We start from the raw sequence: 21,728 nt of genomic DNA, 5'->3' as shown, positions 1-21,728 counted from the left end.
ACATTGAACTGCCTGAGGATCCAGCTATACCTCTCTTGGGCATATACCCAAAAGATGCCTCAACATATAAAAGAGACACGTGCTCCACTATGTTCATCGCAGCCTTATTTATAATAGCCAGAAAATGGAAAGAACCCAGATGCCCTTCAACAGAGGAATGGATACAGAAAATGTGGTACATCTACACAATGGAATATTACTCAGCTATCAAAAACAACGAGTTTATGAAATTCGTAGGCAAATGGTTGGAACTGGAAAATATCATCCTGAGTGAGCTAACCCAATCACAGAAAGATATACATGGTATGCACTCATTGATAAGTGGCTATTAGCCCAAATGCTTGAATTACCCTAGATCCCTAGAACAAACGAAACTCAAGACGGATGATCAAAATGTGAATGCTTCACTCCTTCTTTAAATGAGGAAAAAGAATACCCTTGGCAGGGAAGGGAGAGGCAAAGATTAAAACAGAGACTGAAGGAACACCCATTCAGAGCCTGCCCCACATGTGGCCCATACATATACAGCCACCCAATTAGACAAGATGGATGAAGCAAAGAAGTGCAGACCGACAGGAGCCGGATGTAGATCGCTCCTGAGAGACACAGCCAGAATACAGCAAATACAGAGGCGAATGCCAGCAGCAAACCACTGAACTGAGAATAGGTCCCCTGTTGAAGGAATCAGAGAAAGAACTGGAAGAGCTTGAAGGGGCTCAAGACCCCAAAAGTACAACAATGCCAAGCAACCAGAGCTTCCAGGGACTAAGCCACTACCTAAAGACTATACATGGACTGACCCTGGACTCTGACCCCATATGTAGCAATGAATATCCTAGTAAGAGCACCAGTGGAAGGGGAAGCCCTGGGTCCTGCTAAGACTGAACCCCCAGTGAACTAGTCTATGGGGGGAGGGCGGCAATGGGGGAAGGGTTGGGAGGGGAACACCCATAAGGAAGGGGAGTGGGGAAAAGGGAATAACATTCGAAATGTATATAAGAAATACTCAAGTTAATAATAAAAAAAAAAAAAAAAAAAGAGGATGAGTCTTTCCCAGAGTTGAGCCCCCTAATTGGTTATCCAATGCCAAGTGGTTATTTACATATGATAGTAAATGGGTTCAGCAAGCAGTATTTATATATTAATCCACTTATATCTGTAAGTAATAATATATACATACACACTATATCTGGTGTAACAATAATTAAAGAGGACATATAATTAAATTAAATATAATATAATTAAAGAGGAAATAGCTGAAGAACAAAGAGGAAGAGATGAAAATAGTATACACCTATATGTAATTTAAAAAAAAAAGTAGAATCTTTTGAAAAAGTAAAATACGATAGGAATCAACAACTAAGCTGTTGGAGAAGGTTCCATGAGATGATTAATCAGTAAAATAGGCCACACAAAACAGCACATATTATCAATCATGTCCTCTATACTGGTAAGGCCAAGCAAACTGTGTACTGTATACATATGCAAATGAATATGCTAACAAGAAAAAGTTAAAAATGTACTCCTCTCAAACCCAATCTTCAACCACTATGAAGACCAAATGCTTTGTATAGAAAAAAATCCCTGACTAAATCCCTGACTAAAAATCCCTGAAGAGTTCAGACCACTATCATTTGCAGTAAATTTCTGCATAAAACTACTAGTAGAAATATATGTATGTTTTAAACACACATACACACACACAGACACACACACACACACACACAATGATTAATTTGCTTTCTATTGCTGTAATAAAAACCATGAAAAGAACAATTTGAGAAGAAAGAGTTTGTTTCACATGTCCCAATCACAATCCATCACTCAGAGAACCCAAAGCAAAATTCAAAGAACAATAACCTGGAGGCAGGACTAAAGCAAAGGCTATAGAGGAACACTGCCTACTGACTTGCTCCTCATGTCTTACTCGGCCTGCTTTCTTATAACACAGGACCAGCATTCAACAGGTGTCATCATCCCCAGTTAGATGAGTCCTCCCATATAAATCATTAATCAAGAAAATGCCCACCACAGCTCCCTGTACCCAAATCCCATGGGGGAGAGAGCTGGACCCTCAGAAGTGTGGACACTCCTGAGAACTCAGAGGAGACAACTACTTTCTTCTGACATTCCCAACACAGGAAGAAATCGCCTAGTGCCATCTGTGCCCCCTGGGCACAGGGACTGAGGAGCAGTCCAGGACAGGACCGTTCTTTGGTGTTCTGCCTGCACCAAGAGCTGAAAGCCAGTGGCCAGGAGTGCCTACATACCTGAGAGCAGAGGATAAGACCAACTTTTCTGCTCCAAAAGAACTGACTAGTGGAATCAGGACACAAAAAGGCAGAACTGGGATAGAACACTTACAGTTTCTGGCTGTGCCTGGAACCTAACAGAACCAATCCCACAGCTCCCTACACATTAATCCCATGAGGGAGAGAGGTGAACCCCAAGAAGTGCAGACAATCCTGAGACCTCCAGAGAGACCACCACTTCAGCCCACTTCTGTTCACATTCCTGGCCAAAGAAGAAACTGAATGGTGTCTCCGGATATAGGAATATAGGAGCAGTCAGCAGCAGGAACCTTCTGATTTCTGCCTGCTCCCCCAGAAAGGAACTGCACTGGTCCCACAGCTCCCTGTTCCCAAATCCTGTTGGAGAGAGAGCTAGACCCTCAGAAGTACAGACACTGCTGAGAACTCAAAGACAACTACTTTGTGCCCGTATTCCTGACCCAAAAGGAAATCTCCTAGTGCCTTCTGTGCCCACTGAAGCAGTCATGGGCAGGACCCTTTGGGTTTCTACCTGCACCAAGAGTTGAAAGGCAGTCGCCAAGAGTGCCTACACACCTGACAGCAGAGGTAAGACCAACTCTTCTACATCAAGCAACCAGCCAGGAGGCTTCAGGTCACAAAAACCCAGGAGCAGCTCTCTATTCCCAGAACCGGCTGAAAGAAAATAGGTCTACAGGAATAACAACATACAGGAATATAGGAGGGTCAAGCCACTGTCAGAGACAGCAAGACAAGGTAACACCAGAGACAACCTCATGGTGAGAGGCAACCATGGGACCCTAAACAACAGAAACCAAGACTACTTGGCATTATCAGAGCCCAGATCTCCCAACAAAGCAAATGCTGGATATCCAAACACACCAGAAGAGCAAGGCTGAGATTTAAAACCACATTTTAGGATGATGATGGAGGACTTTTGAAGGACATAAATAACTAGTTCCTTTAAAGAAATACAGGACAACACAAGTAAACAAGTAGAAGCCCTTAAAGAGGAAACACAAAAATCCCTTAAAGAATTAAAAGAAAACACAACCAAACAGGTGAAGGAATTAAACAAAACTGTCCAGGATGTAAAAATGAAAATAGAAACAATAAAGAAAGCACAAAGGGTGCACATTCATTAAAAAAAAAAAAAAACCTGACTAAAGCTCAAATCACACATTGCACATCTCACAATAATAGTAAGAGATTTCAACACCCCACTCTCATCAATGAACAGATCATGGAAAGAGAAATTAAACAGAGACATAGAGAAACTAACAGATTTTATGAACAAAACAGAAATGTATACAACATTTCATCCTAAAACAAAAGAATATACCTTCTTCTCAGCACATCATGATACCCTCTCCAAAATTAACCATATAGTTGGTCATAAAACAGGCTTCAACAGATACAGAAAGATAGAAATGATCCCATGCATCCTATCAGACCACCACAGACTAAGGCTGGTCTAGAATAACAAGAAAAACAAACAACAGAAACAGAACCACAAACAGAAAGCCCACACATACATGGAAGATAAACAATGCTCCACTCAATGATAAAATAGTAAAGGAAGAAATAAAGAAGGAAAATTAAAAGACTTTTTAGATTTTAATGGAAACGAAGGCACAACATAACCAAACTTATGGTACACAATGAATTTTGCTAAGAGAAAAATTCAAAGCTCTGAGTGCCTCCAAAGATAAACAAGAGAGAGCATACTTGAGCATCTTGACAGCGCACCTAACGGCTCTAGAACAAAAGGAATCAAATACACCCAAGGAGTAGAAGGCAGGAAATAATCATACTGAGAGCTGAAATCAACCAAGTAAAAACAAAAAGGACTGTACAAATAATGAATAAAACCAGGAGATGGTTCAATGAGAAAATTAACAAGAAAGATAAACCCTTAGCAGACTAACCAGAGGGCACAGAGATAATATCCAAACTGAAAAATTACAAATGAAAAAGGGAGACAAAACAACAGAATCTGAGAAAATTCAAAAAAGCATCAGATCCTACTACAAAAGCCTATATTCAACAAAACTAGAAAATCTGGAGGAAATGGACAATTTTCTAGACAAATACCAGGTACTAAAGTTAAATCACAATCAGATAATCTATCTAAACAACCCCATAACTCCTAAGGAAATAGAAGCAGTCATTAAAGGTCTCCCAACCAAAAAGAGCCCAGGTCCACACAGGTTTAGTGCAGAATTCTATCAGACCTTCATAGAAGACCTCATACCAATACTATCCAAACTATTCTACAGAATAGAAACAGATGGAGCACTTTCCAATTCCTTTTATGAAGCAACAATTATGCTTATAACTAAACCACACAAAGACACAACAAAGAAAGAGAACTTCAGACCAATTTCCCCTATGAATATTGACGAAAAAATACTCAATAAAAATCTTGCAAACAGAATCCAAGAATATATCAACGTGATCATCCGCCATGATCAAGTAGGCTTCATCCCAGGGATGCAGGGACGGATCAATATATGGAAATCCATCAACATAATCCACTCAAAGAAAAAAACCACATGATCATTTCATTAGATGCTGAGAAAGCATTTGACAAAATTCAACACTCGTTTATGATAAAAGTCCTGGAAAAATCAGGAATTCAAGAACCATACCTAAATATAGTAAAAGCAATACACAACAAACCAGTAGCCATCATCAAACTAAATGAAGAGAAACTTGAAGTCAATCCCACTAGAATCTGGGACTAGACAAGGCTGCCCACTCCTTCCCTACTTATTCAATATCATACTCGAAGTTCTAGCCACAGCATTCAGAGAATAAAAGGAGGTCAAAGGGATACAAATTAGAAAGGAAGAAGTCAAAATATCACTATTTGCTGATGATATGATAGTATACTTAAGTGACCCCAAAAGTTCCACCAGAGAACTATTAAGCCTGATAAACAACTTCAGCAAAGTGGCTGGGTATAAAATTAACTCAAAACAAATCAGTAGACTTCCTCTACTCAAAGGATAAACAGGTGGATAAATAAATTAGGGAAACAGCACTTTTCACAATAGTCCCACATAATATAAAATACCTCACTGTGACTTTAACCAAGCAAGTGAAAGATCTATATGACAAGAACTTCAAGTCTCTGAAAAAAGAAATTGAAGATCTCACAAGATGGAAAGACCTCCCATGCTTATGGATTGGCAGGATTAATATAGTAAAAATGACCATTTTGCGAAAAGCAATCTACAGGTTCAATGCAATCCCCATCAAAATTCAAACTCAATTCTTCATAGAAGTAGAAAAAGTAATTTGCAAATTCATTTGAAATAACAAAAACTCAGGAGAGCAGAAACTATCCTCAACAATTAAAGAACTTCTGGGGGGAAAATGATCCCTGACCTCAAGCAGTAATACAGGGCAATAGTGATTAAAAACTGTATGGTATTGGTACAGAGGTAGGCAAGTATATCAGTGGAATAGAATTGAAGACCCAGAAATGAACCCACACACCTATGGTCACTTCATCTTTAACAAAGGAGCTAAAACCATCCAATTAAAAAAAGATAGCTGGGCTGGAGAGATGGCTCAGCAGTTAAAAGCACCCGACTACTCTTCTAGAGATCCTGAGTTCAATTCCCAGCAACCACGTGGTGGCTCACAACCATCTGTAAAGGGATCTGATACCCTCTTCTGGTGTATCTGAAGACAGCTACAGTGTACTTATATATAATAAATGAATAAATCTTTTAAAAAAAATGTTTAAAAAAAAGTTTAAAAAAAAAAGATAGCTGATGACAACAACATTGCAAGTCTGAGGTCCACATCAAAAAAAAAAAAAAAAAAAAAAGATAGCATTTCCAACAAATGGTGCAGGTTCAACTGGAGGTCAACATGTAGAAGAATTCACATGGACCCATTTTTAATGCCCTGTACAAAGCTTACGTCCAACTACATCAAGGACCTCCACATCAAATCAGATACACTCAAACTAATAGAAGAAAAAGTGGGGAAGAGTCTCGATCACATGGGCACTGGAGAAAATTTCCAGAACAAAACACCAATGGCTTATATCTAAAATCAAGAATGGACAAATGGGGCTTCATAAAAATGCAAAGCTTCTGTAAGGCAAAGGACACGGTCATTAGGACAAAATGGCAACCAACAGATTGGGAAAAGATCTTTACCAATCCTATATCTGATAGAGGGCTAATGTCCAAAATATACAAAGAACTCAAGAAGTTAGACCGCAGGGAGACAAATAACCCTATTAAAAAATGGGGTACAGGCTGGGGATTTAGCTCAGTGGTAGAGCGCTTACCTAGGAAGCGCAAGGCCCTGGGTTCGGTCCCCAGCTCCGAAAAAAAAGAACCAAAAAAAAAAAAAAAAAAAATGGGGTACAGAGCTAATCAAAGAATTCTCAACTGAAGAATATCGAATGGCTGAGAAACACCTAAAGAAATGCTCAACATCCTTAGTCATCAGGGAAATGCAAATCAAAACAACCCTGAAATTCCACCTCACACCAGTCAGAATGGCTAAGATCAAAACTTCAGGTGACAAAAGATACTGGTGAGAATGTGGAGAAAGAGGAACACTCCTCCATTGTTGGTGGGATTGCAAACTGGTTCAACCACTCTAGAAATCAGTGTGGAGGTTCTCAGAAAATTGACCATTGCACTACCTGAAGACCCAGCTATACCTCTCTTGGGCATATACCCAAAAGATGCTCCAACATACAACAAAGACACATGCTCCACTATGTTCATAGCAGCCTTATTTATAATAGCCAGAAGCTGGAAAGAACCCAGATGCCCTTCAACAGAGGAATGGATACAGAAAATGTGGTACATCTACACAATGGAGTACTACTCAGCTATCAGAAACAATGACTTCATGAAATTCATAGGCAAATGGATGGAATTTAGCAAGTATCATCCTGAGTGAAGTAACCCAATCACAACAAAACACCCATCGTAAAGACTCACTGATAAATGGATATTAGCCCAAAAGCTCGAATTACCCAAGATGCAATCCATAGACCACATGAAGCTCAAGAAGGATGGCCTTCTTAAAAGGGCAAACAAAAATATTTGTAGGATGGGATATGGAGGCAAAGTTTGGATCAGAGATGGAAGTAACGGCCATTCAGAGCCTGTCCCACATGTGGCCCATATATATGCAGCCACCAAAACTAGATAAGATTGATGAAGCTAAGAAATGTATGCTGACAGGAACCAGATATACATGTCTCCCGAGAGACACAACCAGACCATGTCAAATACAGAGGCGAATGCTAGCAGCAAACCATTTAACTGAGAACAGGGTCCTGTTGGAGGAGTTAGAGAAAGGATTGAAAGAGGTGAGGGGTTTGCAACCCCATAAGAACAACAATGCCAACCAACCAGAGTTCCCAGGGACTAAACCACTACCCAAAGACTATAGACATGGACTGACCCAAGGCTCCAACTGCATACATAGCAGAGGATGGCCTTGTTGGACACCAATGAGAGGAGATCCCTTGGTCCTGCCAAGGTTGGACACCCCCCCACCCCCCCACTGTAGTGCAAGTTCAGGAGTGTATGGCGGGGATACACCCTTATAGAAGAAGGAGAGGGGGATGTGGTGGGGAATAACATTTGAAATGTAAATAAAAAAATCAATAAAAGAAAAAGAACATACAAAAAAAGAAAAGAAAATGCCCTACAGACTTACAAATCTGATAAAGGCATGCATTTCCATAACTGAGATTCCCTTTTCCCAGGTGATTCTAGCTTATGTCAGTCAAACTGACAAAAAAACAAAGCAGCACAACATCTTAACACATGAAAAACAAATTCAAAACATAGAGGTAAATTGATTTTGAAAGAAATAAAATTCAATCTATAAATTGTTCAAACAATACCTTATGATTACATTTTAGAACTAAAAATAAAACCAAGTATGTCTAAAACTCATCAGAAAAACTACAGAATGCCATGATTCAATGATGTTCTTGGTGGCATAAGAAAGAGAAGTTCGAGACCCGGTGAGAGAGAGACCCAACCGCCTGGTCAGGTGGGCACTCCTGAGGCTGCAGAGCAGAAGAGACCACCAACACTGCTCACCCCTGCCCACATCCCTGGCCCAAGAGGAAACTGTATAAGGCCTCTGGGCTCCCGTGGGGGAGGGCCCAGGAGCGGCAGGACCCCTGCCAGAGACACCGCCGGACCCTGAAGGAAACAGACCGGATAAACAGTTCTCTGCACCCAAATCCCGTGGGAGGGAGAGCTAAACCTTCAGAGAGGCAGACAAGCCTGGGAAACCAGAAGAGACTGCTCCCTGCACACACATCTCGGACGCCAGAGGAAAAAGCCAAAGACCATCTGGAACCCTGGTGCACTGAAGCTCCCGGAAGGGGCGGCACAGGTCTTCCTGGTTGCTGCCACTGCAGAGAGCCCCTGGGCAGCACCCCACGAGCAAACATGAGCCTCGGGACCACAGGTAAGACCAAATTTTCTGCTGCAAGAAAGCTGCCTGGTGAACTCAAGACACAGGCCCACAGGAACAGCTGAAGACCTGTAGAGAGGAAAAACTACACGCCCGAAAGCAGAACACTCTGTCCCCATAACTGACTGAAAGAGAGGAAAACAGGTCTACAGCACTCCTGACACACAGGCTTATAGGACAGTCTAGCCACTGTCAGAAATAGCAGAACAAAGTAACACTAGAGATAATCTGATGGCGAGAGGCAAGCGCAGGAACCCAAGCAACAGAAACCAAGACTACATGCCATCATCGGAGCCCAATTCTCCCACCAAAACAAACATGGAATATCCAAACACACCAGAAAAGCAAGATCTAGTTTCAAAATCATATTTGATCATGATGCTGGAGGACTTCAAGAAAGACATGAACACACTTAGGGAAGCACAGGAAAACATTAATAAACAAGTAAAAGCCTACAGAGAGGAATCGCAAAAATCCCTGAAACAATTCCAGGAAAACACAATCAAACATTTGAAGGAATTAAAAATGGAAATAGAAGCAATCAAGAAAGAACACATGGAAACAACCCTGGATATAGAAAACCAAAAGAAGAGACAAGGAGCTGTAGATTCAAGCTTCACCAACAGAATACAAGAGATGGAAGAGAGAATCTCAGGAGCAGAAGATTCCATAGAAATCATTGACTCAACTGTCAAAGATAATGTAAAGCGGAAAAAGCTACTGGTCCAAAACATACAGGAAATCCAGGACTCCATGAGAAGATCAAACCTAAGGATAATAGGTATAGAAGAGAGTGAAGACTCCCAGCTCAAAGGACCAGTAAATATCTTCAACAAAATCATAGAAGAAAACTTCCCTAACCTAAAAAAAGAGATACCCATAGACATACAAGAAGCCTACAGAACTCCAAATAGATTGGACCAGAAAAGAAACACCTCCCGTCACATAATTGTCAAAACACCAAACGCACAAAATAAAGAAAGAATATTAAAAGCAGTAAGGGAAAAAGGTCAAGTAACATATAAAGGGAGACCTATCAGAATCACACCAGACTTCTCGCCAGAAACTATGAAGGCCAGAAGATCCTGGACTGATGTTATACAGACCCTAAGAGAACACAAATGCCAGCCCAGGATACTGTATCCAGCAAAACTCTCAATTAACATTGATGGAGAAACCAAGATATTCCATGACAAAACCAAATTTACACAATATCTTTCTACAAATCCAGCACTACAAAGGATAATAAATGGTAAAGCCCAACATAAGGAGGCAAGCTATACCCTAGAAGAAGCAAGAAACAAATCGTCTGGGCAACAAAACAAAGAGAATGAAAGCACACAAACATAAACTCACATCCAAATATGAATATAACGGGAAGCAATAATCACTATTCCTTAATATCTCTCAATATCAATGGCCTCAACTCCCCAATAAAAAGACATAGATTAACAAACTGGATACGCAACGAGGACCCTGCATTCTGCTGCCTACAGGAAACACACCTCAGAGACAAAGACAGACACTACCTCAGAGTGAAAGGCTGGAAAACAACTTTCCAAGCAAATGGTCAGAAGAAGCAAGCTGGAGTAGCCATTCTAGTATCAAATAAAATCAATTTCCAACTAAAAGTCATCAAAAAAGATAAGGAAGGACACTTCATATTCATCAAAGGAAAAAGCCACCAAGATGAACTCTCAATCCTAAATATCTATGCCCCAAATACAAGGGCACCTACATACGTAAAAGAAACCTTACTAAAGCTCAAAACACACATTGCACCTCACACAATAATAGTGGGAGATTTCAACACCCCACTCTCATCAATGGACAGATCATGGAAACAGAAATTAAACAGTGATGTAGACAGACTAAGAGAAGTCATGAGCCAAATGGACTTAACGGATATTTATAGAACATTCCATCCTAAAGCCAAAGGATATACCTTCTTCTCAGCACCTCATGGTACTTTCTCCAAAATTGACCATATAATTGGTCAAAAAACGGGCCTCAACAGGTACAGAAAGATAGAAATAATCCCATGCGTGCTATCGGACCACCACGGCCTAAAACTGGTCTTCAATAACAATAAGGGAAGAATGCCCACATATACGTGGAAATTGAACAATGCTCTACTCAATGATAACCTGGTCAAGGAAGAAATAAAGAAAGAAATTAAAAACTTTTTAGAATTTAATGAAAATGAAGATACAACATACTCAAACTTATGGGACACAATGAAAGCTGTGCTAAGAGGAAAACTCATAGCGCTGAGTGCCTGCAGAAAGAAACAGGAAAGAGCATATGTCAGCAGCTTCACAGCACACCTAAAAGCTCTAGAACAAAAAGAAGCAAATACACCCAGGAGGAGTAGAAGGCAGGAAATAATCAAACTCAGAGCTGAAATCAACCAAGTAGAAACAAAAAGGACCATAGAAAGAATCAACAGAACCAAAAGTTGGTTCTTTGAGAAAATCAACAAGATAGATAAACCCTTAGCCAGACTAACGAGAGGACACAGAGAGTGCGTCCAAATTAACAAAATCAGAAATGAAAAGGGAGACATAACTACAGATTCGGAGGAAATTCAAAAAATCATCAGATCTTACTATAAAAACCTATATTCAACAAAATTTGAAAATCTTCAGGAAATGGACAATTTCCTAGACAGATACCAGGTATCTAAGTTAAATCAGGAACAGATAAACCAGTTAAACAACCCCATAACTCCTAAGGAAATAGAAGCAGTCATTAAAGGTCTCCCAACCAAAAAGAGCCCAGGTCCAGACGGGTTTAGTGCAGAATTCTATCAAACCTTCATAGAAGACCTCATACCAATATTATCCAAACTATTCCACAAAATTGAAACAGATGGAGCCCTACCGAATTCATTCTACGAAGCCACAATTACTCTTATACCTAAACCACACAAAGACACAACAAAGAAAGAGAACTTCAGACCAATTTCCCTTATGAATATCAACGCAAAAATACTCAATAAAATTCTGGCAAACCGAATTCAAGAGCACATCAAAACAATCATCCACCATGATCAAGTAGGCTTCATCCCAGGCATGCAGGGATGGTTTAATATACGGAAAACCATCAACGTGATCCATTATATAAACAAACTGAAAGAACAGAACCACATGATCATTTCATTAGATGCTGAGAAAGCATTTGACAAAATTCAACACCCCTTCATGATAAAAGTCCTGGAAAGAATAGGAATTCAAGGCCCATACCTAAACATAGTAAAAGCCATATACAGCAAACCAGTTGCTAACATTAAACTAAATGGAGAGAAACTTGAAGCAATCCCACTAAAATCAGGGACTAGACAAGGCTGCCCACTCTCTCCCTACTTATTCAATATAGTTCTTGAAGTTCTAGCCAGAGCAATCAGACAACAAAAGGAGATCAAAGCGATACAGATCGGAAAAGAAGAGGTCAAAATATCACTATTTGCAGATGACATGATAGTATATTTAAGTGATCCCAAAAGTTCCACCAGAGAACTACTAAAGCTGATAAACAACTTCAGCAAAGTGGCTGGGTATAAAATTAACTCAAAGAAATCAGTTGCCTTCCTCTATACAAAAGAGAAACAAGCCGAGAAAGAAATTAGGGAAACGACACCCTTCATAATAGACCCAAATAATATAAAGTACCTCGGTGTGACTTTAACCAAGCAAGTAAAAGATCTGTACAATAAGAACTTCAAGACACTGAGGAAAGAAATTGAAGAAGACCTCAGAAGATGGAAAGATCTCCCATGCTCATGGATTGGCAGGATTAATATAGTAAAAATGGCCATTTTACCAAAAGCAATCTACAGATTCAATGCAATCCCCATCAAAATACCAATCCAATTCTTCAAAGAGTTAGACAGAACAATTTGCAAATTCATCTGGAATAACAAACAACCCAGGATAGCTAAAGCTATCCTCAACAATAAAAGGACTTCAGGGGGAATCACTATCCCTGAACTCAAGCAGTATTACAGAGCAATAGTGATAAAAACTGCATGGTATTGGTACAGAGACAGACAGATAGACCAATGGAATAGAATTGAAGACCCAGAAAAGAACCCACACACCTATGGTCACTTGATTTTTGACAAAGGAGCCAAAACCATCCAATGGAAAAAAGATAGCATTTTCAGCAAATGGGGCTGGTTCAACTGGAGGGCAACATGTAGAAGAATGCAGATCGATCCATGCTTATCACCCTGTACAAAGCTTAAGTCCAAGTGGATCAAGGACCTCCACATCAAACCAGACACACTCAAACTAATAGAAGAAAAACTAGGGAAACATCTGGAACACAAGGGCACTGGAAAAAATTTCCTGAACAAAACACCAATGGCTTATGCTCTAAGATCAAGAATTGACAAATGGGATCTCATAAAACTGCAAAGCTTCTGTAAGGCAAAGGACACTGTGGTTAGGACAAAACGGCAACCAACACATTGGGAAAAGATCTTTACCAATCCTACAACAGATAGAGGCCTTATATCCAAAATATACAAAGAACTCAAGAAGTTAGACCGCAGGGAAACAAATAACCCTATTAAAAAATGGGGTTCAGAGCTAAACAAAGAATTCACAGCTGAGGAATGCAGAATGGCTGAGAAACACCTAAAGAAATGTTCAACATCTTTAGTCATAAGGGAAATGCAAATCAAAACAACCCTGAGATTTCACCTCACACCAGTGCGATTGGCTAAGATCAAAAACTCAGGTGACAGCAGATGCTGGCGAGGATGTGGAGAAAGAGGAACACTCCTCCATTGTTGGTGGGATTGCAGACTGGTAAAACCATTCTGGAAATCAGTCTGGAGGTTCCTCAGAAAATTGGACATTGAACTGCCTGAGGATCCAGCTATACCTCTCTTGGGCATATACCCAAAAGATGCCTCAACATATAAAAGAGACACGTGCTCCACTATGTTCATCGCAGCCTTATTTATAATAGCCAGAAAATGGAAAGAACCCAGATGCCCTTCAACAGAGGAATGGATACAGAAAATGTGGTACATCTACACAATGGAATATTACTCAGCTATCAAAAACGAGTTTATGAAATTCGTAGGCAAATGGTTGGAACTGGAAAATATCATCCTGAGTGAGCTAACCCAATCACAGAAAGACATACATGGTATGCACTCATTGATAAGTGGCTATTAGCCCAAATGCTTGAATTACCCTAGATCCCTAGAACAAACGAAACTCAAGACGGATGATCAAAATGTGAATGCTTCACTCCTTCTTTAAATGAGGAAAAAGAATACCCTTGGCAGGGAAGGGAGAGGCAAAGATTAAAACAGAGACTGAAGGAACACCCATTCAGAGCCTGCCCCACATGTGGCCCATACATATACAGCCACCCAATTAGACAAGATGGATGAAGCAAAGAAGTGCAGACCGACAGGAGCCGGATGTAGATCGCTCCTGAGAGACACAGCCAGAATACAGCAAATACAGAGGCGAATGCCAGCAGCAAACCACTGAACTGAGAATAGAACCCCCGTTGAAGGAATCAGAGAAAGAACTGGAAGAGCTTGAAGGGGCTCGAGACTCCATATGTACAACAATGCCAAGCAACCAGAGCTTCCAGGGACTAAGCCACTACCTAAAGACTATACATGGACTGACCCTGGACTCTGACCTCATAGATAGCAATTAATATCCTAGTAAGAGCACCAGTGGAATGGGAAGCCCTGGGTCCTGCTAAGACTGAACCCCCAGTGAACTAGACTGTTGTGGGGAGGGCGGCAATGGGGAGAGGGTTGGGAGGGGAACACCCATAAGGAAGGGGAGGGGGGAGGGGGATGTTTGCCCGGAAACCGGGAAAGGGAATAACACTCGAAATGTATATAAGAAATACTCAAGTTAATAAAAAAAAAAAAATGAAAAAAAAAAATGTACAAAATATGTGTAGACACTCCTAAGTAATTACACCACAATGGCCAATGAGTACATTCAACATCATTAGACAAAAGGGAAATAAAATAAAAGAAAAAAAAAAAAAAAAAAAGAAAGAGAAGTTCACCAAGAAGCTAAGCCTTCATTTTCAAACAAGCAGTGGAGTTTAGTCTTCCTGGAAAAGACTGACCCCAACTAGCTCACTCCAGCCAGTTACTCTATTCAATCATTACGCAAAAGTAATTGATGATTGAAAAAGTTCAACTACTAAAGTTATAAGAACTCCAAAGTTTATCTACCAGGAGTGTCTTAGGACCAAGGTTGGTGCAGCTGCAAGCTCTCATGTAGCAACAAGTGCAGAAGATCCCAGAAGGCAACATTTCTTCAAAATTCAATCAGACTCAAAACAATTTCTCAGCCTCTACTGATTAAACCAGTCATAGTAAAGGCTTTGCTGATACATTTCAATCAAAGCCAGTCACAAAAGACTTACTATACATTTCACTTAACGAGAGACATAGAGGCTTTACTATACATAACACTATAGAAAACCAAGAAATATATAGTTTTAATAACTAAATGTTTATTACTTACCTAATAATTTCTAAAACTTCAAATGTATTTTTGATATCATAACACTATTTATCCATTCAATATATATAGTACAAGTACCTGTCATATCTTAGGTTACACTATCTGCAGTGGTAAACAAACCAGACAATGTCACCTGCATGTATTATTTTTTTAACTGTTTGAAAGGTTTGACCTTCCTTCAAAATCGATCTCAACAACATCTACAAAATGAAAATTCTCCCTCACTGGTTAAATATCATAAAAGCTTTGTACTCATTAAAAGCCACATAGCACTGTGTACAGAGATATTATGCTTACCAAAAAAGATTTTTATTTAAATTCATTTTTTTATTGTGCATGTTCTCATACATGTGCCACATGGAAGTAAGAGGACAATTTGTGGGAGTTGGTTCTCTCATTCCTCAATATAAGTCCCAAGCACAGAACTCAGAAAGTTGATCTTGACAGAAAAGAACCTTTGTCTGCTGAGTCATCTCACTGGACTAAGAATACTAATTTTGTTTTAGTATACATAATTTGATTGCTCTTAAGTACAAACTACTCTTGAACTATCAACATAGCAGCAAATGTCTGTGTCAGTGAATTCACTTATCAATAACTTAAGAGTAATATATTTTAACAATATTAGATAAATAAAAGACTAAATATTTTATAACAGATTTAATAATATTGGTTCTTCATTTTTGTATTATCTTTCATTGTAATTATAAAAGAACTCTAGGGGGCTTGGAGATTTAGCTCAATAGTAGAGAACTTGGCTTGCAATCAAAAGGTCCTGGGTTCAATTCTCAGCGCAAAATAATAATAATAATAATAATAATAATAATAATAATAGTTATTAGAAAAGTTATGTGGTCAGCAAGATGCCTTAATGGATAAAAGCAGTTGCCTCAGAAGCCTGAAGACCTGAGATTCATTCCTGGAACCAACTCCACAAAGTTGCTCCAAGACCACCACACAAAAGTTGTTTGGAACATGAATGCTCACACAAGCACATCCTACTCACATACACACACATGCACACACACTTGTGCTAATAAAAAAGTTTCTTAATAGTTTGAGTGATGAGGTGTTCAATCTATAATTAAAATCCCATTCTCAGTAAGAGCTAAAAGAATGGGGTCTACTTGTATATATATTTTTAATTCAAACTTTAATTTTTATACCACACTAGAAATAACAGGAAAGACTCTTTGTCATTTGTATACTATGTAAAATATGCACTCACGCACGCAAGTTACTTTTATGATTTATCAGCTAAATTCATCCAAAGATCTGCTTCCATTCATAATAACTATACAAGAAATTTAAACAATGTTTTTGACTGGTCTATTAGGTTTGGCATGTTTTTTAAAATACTTGGAGATTTCATTATTCTGAGATTGAGCTTTTTTTCTGAGATTTTTACAGGAAGAGGAGAAAAGAGCAGGAGAGGGAGCATAGTCAGTTTTAAGGGGATTTTCAGATGACTTTTAACCTTTAAACGATCCTTTTGCCTCTACACGTAGAATCAGGTGTATATATCATCAAACCATGTTTATGAGTACTGATGATTAAACACAGGGCCTCATGTATGCTAGACAAACATTAATATTTTTATTTTGGGCATCAAATACCACATAAAAAAAAAACACTAAGGTTTAAAAATATAACCATAAATTCTTTAACAGTCTTCCCTTCAAGAATGAAAATTTTGCTGGGTATGATGACACCTATAGACCCAGAACGAGGGAGACAGAGACAGAAGGACTACAAATTCAATGTCAGCCTAAGCTTTTTAGTGACTGGTTATCTCCTTGCCTCAAAAACAAAAGACTTCATTCTTCTCCCCATTCAGTATATGATGTACCTACTCAATTTCTCTAGAAGAAACCAACAGCTACTATATGAGAATTCAGAGAACACCGCCAAAGTGGTAGCAGAAAGAATGTAAGATCAGGAAGATAGAAAGTAACAAAGATATGCCATCTACTAGACAGGACACAGACATGTTAATTGTGAACTTTCAGAAGCAGTGGCTGTATACTATGAGTCTGCACAATATTGCACTATCAATTGTAAGTCAATGAAGGGGGACTCTATTGGCTAGTGATGAATTTGGAAAAAGAGTTGTATTCCCACGGGTGAACCTAACTGGCTCCATTCAATATTTGTAAGTTTGTGATCACTCATACACCCCGTATTAAACTCAGTAGGTCAAAAAACAAGAGGGCAAGACTATGGAAATGGGACCTATTAGGAGGAGAGGGAGCTGACACAGGAGTTAAGGAGATAAGAATGGGTAGTACCAGAATATGTTAAATACCTGTATGAAATTGTCGAAGAACAAATTTAATTTAAAAAAGGAAAGAAAGAAAGAAAGAAAGAAAGAAAGAAAGAAAGAAAGAAAGAAAAAGAAAGAGAGAGAGAAAGAAAGAGAGAGAGAGAGAAAGAAAAAGAAAGGAAGGAAGGAAGAAATAAAGAAAGCCAATCCTGAACTCTAAAGTTACATATTCATGTAGAAGTACTTCAGATAAAACAGACCAATATCTGCAATTTACTCAAATGTGTTTTTAAAGATGTGTGAGTAGATAGCAGGACTGGTGTGGGATAAAGAAAACAGTAATATATCTATGTTTCTACACATTTGTAAAGTTCCACTTAAAGGACAAGAAACATGGACTTTAGCCTCATAAAAGGACCCCTCCTGGGACAAATCTTCCAGCCAAGTTCTCAGTCAGCCACCCTCCCGGTCATAGCCTTAACAGTAAATGTGGCAGAAATCCTAAGCTTAATTACTTATCTAAATGAATCCTAGGTTTCTGACTTTTATAATTATGAGCTAGCTTTTAGTTTTAAGAATTTTTATAGTAATAACTAATATAATAGATATTTTCCTATATTATTTTTAAATTGTGCATGCTCATTTTAGTCTTAAAATTATGAATAAAATTTTCCCTAGCAAAGCTAAAAAGAACTAAAAACCTCTGATAACTAAAGAAAATAAAGAGAACCATTTCTAGATTTTACAAATGGGATTATAAAATGCAGAATAATTTCTTTAGAATTAAGCGAGTATAAGCCATCATTTGAAGAACAGAAACCAGAGATGAAGACAAGGGATGAAAAAGAAGGCTCCTGCTTTTCATCCCAGGCTTCTCAGGCTTCTCTGTCTATTTGGCTTCTTGCCTCACATACCTCTTTGGAAGGAATACAGACATAAACACAACTGACTCACTTGCTACTGTTAGCCAGCTGCCTGAACTCCTTCACAGTCATGGGCTTTTTCTGGATGTTGTATTGAGTAAACAGTCCCGACTGTCCTGTGACCATCTGCTGAATTGGTGCTGGAATAAGCAAATTATCAATATCATCATAGCATTGTCTTGGCTTCCACTCCTTAGGAGGAATCACCTAAAAACAAAACAAAATATTAACCTGAAACTCCAAATTAATAATTATACAAATTATTTTTCAAAAGAACATAACATTTTCTCTGTGACAAAAGTACTGTAAAAACTCATTAATACTTTACAATAAGGATATATGATTCTAATAACAAAATTCACTACACTCAAAACTACATTTGTATTGCCTCATTTTTAGTGCCCCTCATAACAATTGCTTTTACTTTTTTACAAGTTTTTAAAGCATACAAAATGACTAAGTATAAAAAAGCTATAAGACAGGCTGAGATATTTATTAGGTGTTTATAAAACAGGCATAAATGTTAGATGAAACACCAATGACATCAGAACAAACAATGAACCACTGTGTTACCTCTCAACAGAAGATGAAATGTTGATGGACTCTTCCTCAAGGAACACAAAGAAGTTCATCTTTACAGAATTTTATCTATGTGTCATTTTTTTTTAATGTGGTACAGATCAGTAAATGTTCAGTCAATATTTTCTCTTTAGACTTCTGTTATATACAATATAGTATATAATAAGGTTGCTGTGGACATCTAGAAGACTTCTGAGTTTGTCTCCTTACATGGACAAAGAACTAAATGCCCCCAAAAACCAAGACACACTGAGGTGAAAGCTTTACACATTCGGCATGGGAGTGGCCTAAGCCTGGAAGTCCATTTAAACAGATGCTGGCTTGGGTATTTTACAGGGACCCAAGGTTTTCTCCTTTCTCCTATTGGTTCTGGTTAGACACCAACCTATGTGCCTTCCTATTGGTTCTCCTCATAATATTTTCCATAATGTCTTCCGATAACAAGAAGCAGCCATCTCAGGGATGTCGCTTTCACCTTCCTTGCCTTCCTTGCCTTCCTTTGTCCCTCTAACTCTCCTTCATTGGCAAATAGCATGGTAGCAAACGAGTATGTGTCTGAAAGCCAGCTTTCTGTGAAGATGAGGAAAAGTTTAATTTGTAACTTTTGTCTATTTCCATGGTATCCTTCTTCCAACACCCGCAGTACTTTTTGTTTTGTTTTGTGCTTGGTGTTTTCAGACAAATTCTTAAGCAACTCAGACTGTTCTTGAATTTGTTTTCATATCTATGAATGCCCCTGAATGCCTCCTACTTCTCCTAAATATTGGGACTGCATGCATGCACCAGAATACCTAAGAAAATTCTTAAAATATTTTAATATTGAAGGGGCTGGAGAGATGGCTCAGTGGTTAGGAACACTGACTGCTCTTCCAGAGATCCCCGGTTTAATTCCCAAGCAACCATATGGTGGCTCACAACCATCTGAAATGGGACCCGATGCCTTCTTCTGGTGTGTCTGAACACAGTTACAGTACACTCAAATAAATAAAATAAATAAGCCTTAAAAAAATTAAGATTAAAAGATAGCACTCTTACAGAAAATGAATTATTAAAAACCAAAACAGAGGACCAAGAAGCAGACTATCATTACCCCTCTGAAGTCCCCCACGCACTCTTTTCCAAAGAGTTCAAGTGGCAACAACTACCACATTTATTGGTAACAACTTATGTGGCTATACATCCCTAAATATTTGTTTTGGCTTTATTTTGTATATATAACATGTCTGCACATTTTTGTGTTTGTATATATGTATTTGGATACATGTGTTTATGTATATATGTGGAGGCCAGAGGTTGATATCAAATGTCTTCCTCTATTGCTATCCACCTTACTTTATTTTATTTTATTTCATTTTTATTTTGAAACAAAGTCTCTCATTAAGCCCAGAATCCTCTCTTCACCTTCCCAGCACTAGGGTATAGCGATGAGGTTTTTTTTTTTTTAACACCTGGCTTTTTTTTAACATGCATATTAGAAATCTGAACTCAGGACCTCATGACTGTATACTTAACATCTCCTCAGTCTACATCAATACTACTTTTTTAAAAGGTATAAGAGTGTAAAAGTGGGAGACTTGAGAGAAGGCTCAGCAGGTAACAGTACTCTAATTCCAGGGGATCCAACAGGTACCTGCACTCATATGTACGTACTCACACAGAAAACAATTTAAAATAAATCTTTTGTTAAGACACTATATTATAATCTTGGTAACTGAAAGGAAATCAGAGTATTTAATTATTAGAAATATCAACTGTGAGTGCAAAAGACACAACTCAATAGCTGAGAGCACTTGCTGCTCTTCCCAAGGACTTCCAACACCCACATCAGGAAGCTCACAAATGCCTATGACTCCACAAGATCTGACACTCTCTTCTGCCCTCTGCAGACACCTGCAAAGACATAGCATATACTCACATCAACACACAAAGGTAAGTCAAAATAATTCTTAAGAGTAAGAAATATCAAGCATGCAGCAGGCAGGGGTGCTGTACTCCTTTAATCGGGAGGCAAAAGCCCGAAGATCTCCTTGAATTCGAGGCCAGCCTGGTCTTCAGAGCTAGTTCCAGGACAGGCAAGGCTACAGAGAGAAACCTGTCTCAGAAAAAAAGAGGAGGAGGAGAAGAAGGAGGAAGAAGAGAAAGGGAAGGGGTGGGGAGGTGAAAAGGAAGGGAAGGGGAAAGGGGGACAAGGAGAAGAGAGAGGGAAAGGGAAAGGAGAGAAGGGAAATAGAAAGGAGAAATATCTAGCATGCACAAAGTCTGGAGTGCTATCTCCAGAACCACACAAGCTTGGCATGGTAGTACAAGCCTGTAATATCGCCATCCAGACATAGCAAGGTCAAGGCCAGCCTGAAACAAGAGATCCTATCTCAAAAATAAAACAAAAAAATTAGTGGCTCAAGAAATATCTCAGTGGAAAAGAGCACTTACTGGTTTTACAGGAAACTCCCATCACCCAAATGGCAATTCACAGCTCCCTATAACTCAATTCCAGGGGATTCAATGTCCTCCTCTGACCTCTGAGATCTCCTACACACAAGTGGTACACATGTACTCAAGCCGCCACCTGAGTTTTATCCCTGGAATTCTTGGCGGAAAGAGAAAAATTACTTCCAAAGGTTGTTTGACCTCTGAATGTACCCAAACTCACATCATACACACACACACACACACACACACACACACACACACA

The 21,728-nt window shown here is 38.9% G+C and overlaps 1 protein-coding gene across 11 annotated transcripts in view; it reads right to left on the bottom strand.

The window, feature by feature from the left end:
• Kdm4c (lysine demethylase 4C) overlaps positions 1-21,728 on the bottom strand; it is a 206,637-nt gene that overhangs the window by 166,411 nt on the left and 18,498 nt on the right. For 7 of the 11 annotated variants that reach the window (XR_010066353.1, XM_063287361.1, XM_063287364.1 and 4 more), the window contains exon 3: positions 18,489-18,664. The exons of 1 other annotated variant lie outside the window; for it this stretch is intronic. Coding sequence is in view for 8 of the 10 variants with exons in the window: in XM_063287361.1 (XP_063143431.1) it covers positions 18,489-18,664 (176 nt within the window). In the remaining 2 variants the exon portion in view is untranslated. Of the gene's footprint in view, positions 1-18,488; positions 18,665-19,421; positions 19,607-21,466; positions 21,624-21,728 lie in introns of those variants that run through there. 3 more of the 11 variants (XM_039109498.2, XM_039109497.2, XM_039109500.2) reach the window with 3 other exon arrangements.

The sequence above is a fragment of the Rattus norvegicus genome, chromosome 5 (assembly GCF_036323735.1).
Source record: "Rattus norvegicus strain BN/NHsdMcwi chromosome 5, GRCr8, whole genome shotgun sequence".
In the NCBI taxonomy this organism is placed as follows: Eukaryota; Metazoa; Chordata; class Mammalia; order Rodentia; family Muridae; genus Rattus; species Rattus norvegicus.
Note: the sequence above shows the minus strand (reverse complement) of the source record. Positions and strands in the feature narration are given on the sequence as shown.